The 5,753-nt window shown below is 51.1% G+C and overlaps 1 protein-coding gene across 1 annotated transcript; it reads left to right on the forward strand.

The window, feature by feature from the left end:
* Positions 1-211: 211 nt before the first annotated feature.
* Positions 212-4,767, forward strand: LOC101540181 (cystatin-C-like). The gene is made up of 3 exons (XM_004602036.2): positions 212-500; positions 3,564-3,677; positions 4,463-4,767. The coding sequence occupies exons 1-3, from the start codon at positions 267-269 to the stop codon at positions 4,544-4,546; spliced, it is 432 nt and encodes a 143-aa protein (XP_004602093.2). The 5' UTR covers positions 212-266; the 3' UTR covers positions 4,547-4,767.
* Positions 4,768-5,753: the final 986 nt, after the last annotated feature.

Consider the following 5,753-nt stretch of genomic DNA (forward strand, 5'->3'; position numbering starts at 1 on the left):
GGGACGGCGCGGGGCGGGCTCCGGGGGCCGAACGGAGGGCGCGGCTAGAGCCCGCAGGGCAGCTGGGGGCGGGGCGGGACTGGGGGCGGCCCGTGCGGAGCCGAGCAGCGGGGCGGGCAGTGAGTGGCTCCGAGGGCGGGGTGAGGGCGGGGCCGGGTGGCGGGGCGGGGCAGTGGGCGGCTCCGAGGGCGGGCTGTGGGCGGGGCCCGGGCCGACCCAGGCGGATAAAGGGCGGCTCGGCGGCCCCATCCAGAGGACACTGCGTCATGGCCTCTCCCCTGCGCTCGCTGCTCCTTCTGGCCGCCTTGGCCCTGGCTATGAGCTCCGTGCTCTGCGCGCAGTCAGGCAGGGCGCAGCGCCTGGTGGGTGGCCTCATGGACGCCGACGGCGACGACGTGGACGTGCAGAGGATGTTGAGCTTCGCCATGAGCGAGTTCAACAAGATGAGCAACGACAAGTACCTGCGCCGCCCCGTGAATCTACTGAGCGCTCGCAAGCAGGTGAGTGGCGGGTCTCGGGTCGCCAGGACCCGCACGGGCTGCGGGGACCCCAGCTGCGCCGTCCCAGCATAAGAGCTGGCACCGGAAAGCGGGTCAGGGGGCGGGGCCTCTGGAGGGCGGGTGTTATGTAGGCGGGGGCCTAGCGAAGGCGGTGCCTCGGGGGCGGGGTCTAGGGGGCGGGGCCTCAGGAGGGCGGGGCGGGGCAGGGAGGTGCAGGGAGGGGAGTTGCAGTCCCAGTCTCCGGCATTGCCCACAGCCCTTCTTGCACTGCTTACTGGAGAGGCCCGGGCCTCGGCCCCGCCCCTGACGCCCGCGTAAGGTTCTTTTTCTTTCTTTTTTTATTCTATTAAATCATCCTGAGATTCTTGCTTCGTCCCTGCCCTTCCCTCCTGCCCTGCCCCAAGACCCCTTTACCCTTTTGGGATCGAGCCTTCCAGTTCTCGATGAGCGAAGAACTGACCCCCCCGCACCTGACCCTGCTCTTGGCTTGCCCTCCAGGCTGGGCCTCTGCATTGTTCTTTTTACAGTCCTTTTTCCTGTTCCCTCTACACTGTTCCCTCTACACTTCACTCAGAGGTGAATAGCCGTCTCCAGTCTCTAGTCCTTCGCCCAGGCTCCTCGCTTGCAACCACCATCGTGTTTACTTTATTCTCCGTAGTTCATACACACTGTGGATATGTGTACATTTATTTTTTCTGAATGTTTTTTGAGTTAAGCAGAAACAGTTTTATTTAAAGAAACTTAGAGGGGTGTGAAAGGAGGTAGGGAGCCCGGGCTTCTCCGGCCAGTCCCCGTGAACGATGAGCCTTTTACCTAACTTTTTAAATGTAAACGTTTTCAAAAACAATTTGAAATGTACAGTCTCTGCTCCTGTCGGAAATAGAAATAAACGTTTCTAATATAATGAATATAGGATTTTCACAGCCAGGGATTATCACTGACATCTGACATTCAGAAATTTGCTTGTCCGGGACCCCCACCCCAGGCCATGCTCAGGTCTGGCAGCCCCCTGATCTCTGAGGCTTCCCATGAGTCTGTCTCAGGGCCTGCGCTGCTATTTATGAAGGATCCAGTCATTTGCGATGCAGGCTCAGGTTGGGTTGACCAGATCTTTACTCCAATTAGATTCTGACTTTGCAGGTTTTTCACAGGTGCCAATCAGCTGGGCCAGCCTCTGCAGTGTTAGCCTTGCAATGAGGTACTTGGGGTCAGTGCTACAAAAAAACACCGCTCACTGAATGTGCAGATTGTATCAGCACACACAAGCATCCACTGAGCAGTCATGGGGTCTCAGAGATTCCAGAGTAGAGAATTGACACAGAGTCCAAACCTCTCGAGATCCTGGAGGAAAGGCCTCTGGACCATTGTTCCCCGTGTGCAGGTGAAGAAGATTTTTGGCCTGTGGAATTCTGTTTACTGCCCCGAGATGGGCACACCCCAGCAGCAGCTGAGTGGGTGAGTGCCGACAGGAGCAGAGAGGGCCACAGTTCTGCCAGCTGTGCCATCCGACGAGGACAGCCAGCTCTTCTGAGTTGAGTGGACATGAGAGAACATCAGGAAGGGCCTTGTGCTCGTCCTTGAAGGGGGTCCCTGGTAGGGGTCTTGCAGGCAATGTAAATTCTTCAAGCTTCAACTGTGAATTAAAATAATACCTATTTGAGTATCAGGTGGTATAAAGGAGGGGAAATTACATGGAAAAATTACCCAATACAGTGTTGGAAAAAAATGCATGGGAAAATAGCCTAATACAGTGTTGTATGTATAGTGAATACTAGCACCGTGATGGGAGCTAGTGGGTTAATTTGGTATAGTTTATAGGATGTTTTCCCTTTCAATAAATTAGTTTAAAATCCCACTGGAGAACACAATAGAGTGATGCAGCTGCACAAGGAAAGTGCTGCTAATACACAGGGCTGGTCTACCTTCTCTTGACTCTCTAGAGGGTGGCCCAAGACCAGAACCATTTCATCCACCACAGTTGGCTGACCTGAACCCTCTGGTCAGGAGTTGTATTGTCCCAAATCACTAGGTCCTCTCCAGCCTGCTTCTTTCAAATGTGACTTGAGCTTGCCACATCAGGTGAGCCTTCTAGCTCCTGGTGCCTTGTGGGGAGTCTGATACAAAGGAGTGTATAGTACCCTCGGGAAGGATTGAGGGTTTCGCTCCCAGCACTCCTCACACCATGCTTCTCCTATTCCCCAAAGCACACAGGTGAGCTGCCCTGCATGAGGACGGGCTTCACTGTGCTTGGGTAATCTCAAATCGAAAGGCATACAGAGTGTTGACCCTTCACAGAGAGGACTATGTAAAGTGATGGAGGCTGAGCAGTAGTAGAGTGGTGGGGGTTGCCTTACTTGCCCCTGACCCAGGTGGGATCTCCAGCATCCCATGTGGTCCCTGAGCACCCCAGGAATAATTCCTGAGTGCAGAGCCAGGAGTAAGCTCTGTGCATCACTGGGTGCCCACCCTTACCACCAAAAGTAATGCAGGCCTACTGGCCTCAAATATGTGTGTGAACACCCCAACTCCCATTGTTATGTGAGGGAATGTGTAGACCTGAGTTACATAGAAAGAGTGGCATTTTCTCTGGGCTCCTCACAGGTAACCGGAATTTAGCATAAGCCCTAATATATGGCAGATAGTAAATAATGTGTAAGTGGATGTGGCTTAAATGTGCAAATAACAATAGAGTTGGCTGAAATGATTGCAGCCTGGCCTCAGCACCGCTGACATCTGTGCCTCAGTCCTTGCTCTGGCTGCCGCTGTGATGTGTCTGTTTGCCAACACCCTTGCTCTACCCCTGCTTCCTAAACGGAGTTGATAGAATTTTGCTTCCTGGCTTACACCTTCCCTTTTGCTTCTTCTCTCTTGAGGGCTTGGGAGAAGCTTTATTGGAGCCTCATAGTACAGAGATGACAAGAAAGAGGACCTGCGGCACAGAGCTCGGCTCGCTGGTGCATGACATGACTCTGCTTCATAGAGCTGGCCTTGGCAGGCAGCTCGCTGGCAGAGAAGTGTGAGGTGGACCGTGTTGTTAATGCTTGTTCTTCACCACGTGTATAGGTCGTGGCTGGGATGAACTACTTTTTGGAGGTGGAGATCGGCAAAACCAAATGTACCAAGTCTCAGGCCAACACATACAGCTTGGTCAGATGTCCCTTTGATGACCTGAAGGAGGTTTGTACTTTATTTGGGGCAGAGGAGGACCTGGAGTTTCCCTGTGTTAGTTTGTGGGGTGGGGGCAGTTTAGTGCATTCTCTTGTAAGCTTTGTATGTGTCTGTGTGTACATGTATGTACACTGTTTTGTGTATGACTGTTTTAAATCTGTGAGAGGACTTTAGCTGGGGAATTGGAATTGGGGCATAGTTTACCTAGGGGACTGCTGAGGGGGAAGAAGACCCCTGGAGTCCTGCCCTAAAGCAGATTAGAGGGAATCTGAGGTTGGTCTACGCCCACCCTAAGCACATCTGATGCTGCCTCACTCACTCACCAGACACCAGACTCTTGACGATGTAACTGGTTATTGAAGTCTTTGATTTGGAGGAGAGTTCTACTCTCGTACCCCTCTCCCTACCCTGTCTTTTATGTGAAGGGTCGTTTTCTAGACCTGGAAATGGCCCCATCATGGAGCCCTTCCAGAGGCCCTCATTAGTCTTAGTTGCATGGAAGTAAAATGAGGTTGGGGTAAGAAGTCTTATCCCTATCACACATACTCTGGGACTTTGCGGTCTTCTGCAGGTCCCCTTTAAGGAAGTCTGGGTCTCATGGGTGGAAAGCATACTGTTTCCCCCACTTGGAGCAGAGCGAAGGGTGATTGAGAGGTCACGGCAGAGCCCTGCTTGTTCTTACTAGAGCATACAGGGCAGTTCAATGCTCTACTCGCATTCCTCATCTGTACTTCTGGCATTTTCTCATTTTACCCTAACCCTGATGTTGTGTGTCTCTCTCTTCCCTTTGGCAGAAAACACGCTGCCGTTTCATGGTACACAACAAGCCTTGGCTGAACACAACCACCCTGATGAGCACCAACTGCCACTACACATAGAGGCCCTTTCACCCCACTTGGGCCCTCTGAGTTTGCTTCCAGGCCTTAGATGCGTGACTCCCCTGGTGGGAGTTCCCTCAGAGTACCAGACCCAGAAGACGCAATGAATGCCTCTGTGGCACTTTTTAAACAACTAATTAACTCTAACTTCAAGTCTCTTTTCATTGCTTTCCAAATGCCGAAGTGCACATGCTCTGCACACAATAAAAAGTAACACATTGGTTCTTCCTTGAGTCGTTTACTGTGGGTAAATATGCATAAACATAGCCAGCCAGCAATTCTACAAAATGCTCCTTGTCCTGCTAACTTTAGGGACACAGAAGCCCAGAGCTGGCATGACTGGGATGGACATGAAGGGTGTATGTCAGGTCATGAATGAGACTGGGGTCAAGCATCCAACAGTGGAAGCCTTTGCCAATCATATTAGGGAAAGGATAGCACCTGAACTGTGGCAGGAGGAGAGGGCAGGAGAAGGCCACATGATATCCACAGCTGGGCACGAGCAGCTCTGACCTTGTGACTAATTGTCAAGTACCCTAGAGACTGAAGACGAATTAATATATGTCTGCTTTCCACACAGAAAATAGGACACGTATAGGGGACAAAGTCTAAATTATGTTTTCTGGTTGGGAAAACCCCAAACAGAATGAGGTCAGGAATGAAGCAGTGTCTTCTAGTACCTCCAAGCCAGAGGGTCCAGCTATTCCCTAAACTTCTGATTTTAAAGTCCTGTACAGAAACTGTAGACATTTCCAATTCAATTCCGTCTTCCTTGTGGAGGTTGCAAGGGGAAGGTGGATCTTTGGGTAAACAGTTCTGCTTTCCTTAGCTCCACACTTTCTGTGTGTCTGCTCCCATTTCCAGGCTTCTTGTTTCTCACCCACAGCAGAGGGTTCACTTAGATCCCCCTTAGATACAGAGAGGTGGATGCCTTGGACTACAGTAAGGCACCTAGACAACACAACACTGGTTCCTGCACGTTTTATCTACATGTTTTATTTTCATATCTTTTAGTTTTGAATAGAAATAGAAATATATAACATAAAGGTAGTCAGGTACATAAAACTTGTTCTAAATAAACAATGTGTTTGAACTATTACTTGGACTGACTTAATTATATTGAATTGATTTATAACATGTCTCTGATAGTCTGCTGCATGAAGGAGCAGCATCTGTGACTCACCTGTGACTTGGGTGGGCTTGAGAC

Source organism: Sorex araneus, chromosome 3 (assembly GCF_027595985.1).
Source record: "Sorex araneus isolate mSorAra2 chromosome 3, mSorAra2.pri, whole genome shotgun sequence".
Classification (NCBI taxonomy): Eukaryota; Metazoa; Chordata; class Mammalia; order Eulipotyphla; family Soricidae; genus Sorex; species Sorex araneus.

Coding starts and splice junctions, on each gene's coding strand:
- LOC101540181 (XM_004602036.2), top strand. CDS start 267: ATGGCCTCTCCCCTGCGCTCGCTGCTCCTTCTGGCCGCCTTGGCCCTG. Junction 501..3,563: donor TACTGAGCGCTCGCAAGCAG/GTGAGTGGCGGG, acceptor CCACGTGTATAG/GTCGTGGCTGGGATGAACTA. Junction 3,678..4,462: donor CCTTTGATGACCTGAAGGAG/GTTTGTACTTTA, acceptor TCCCTTTGGCAG/AAAACACGCTGCCGTTTCAT.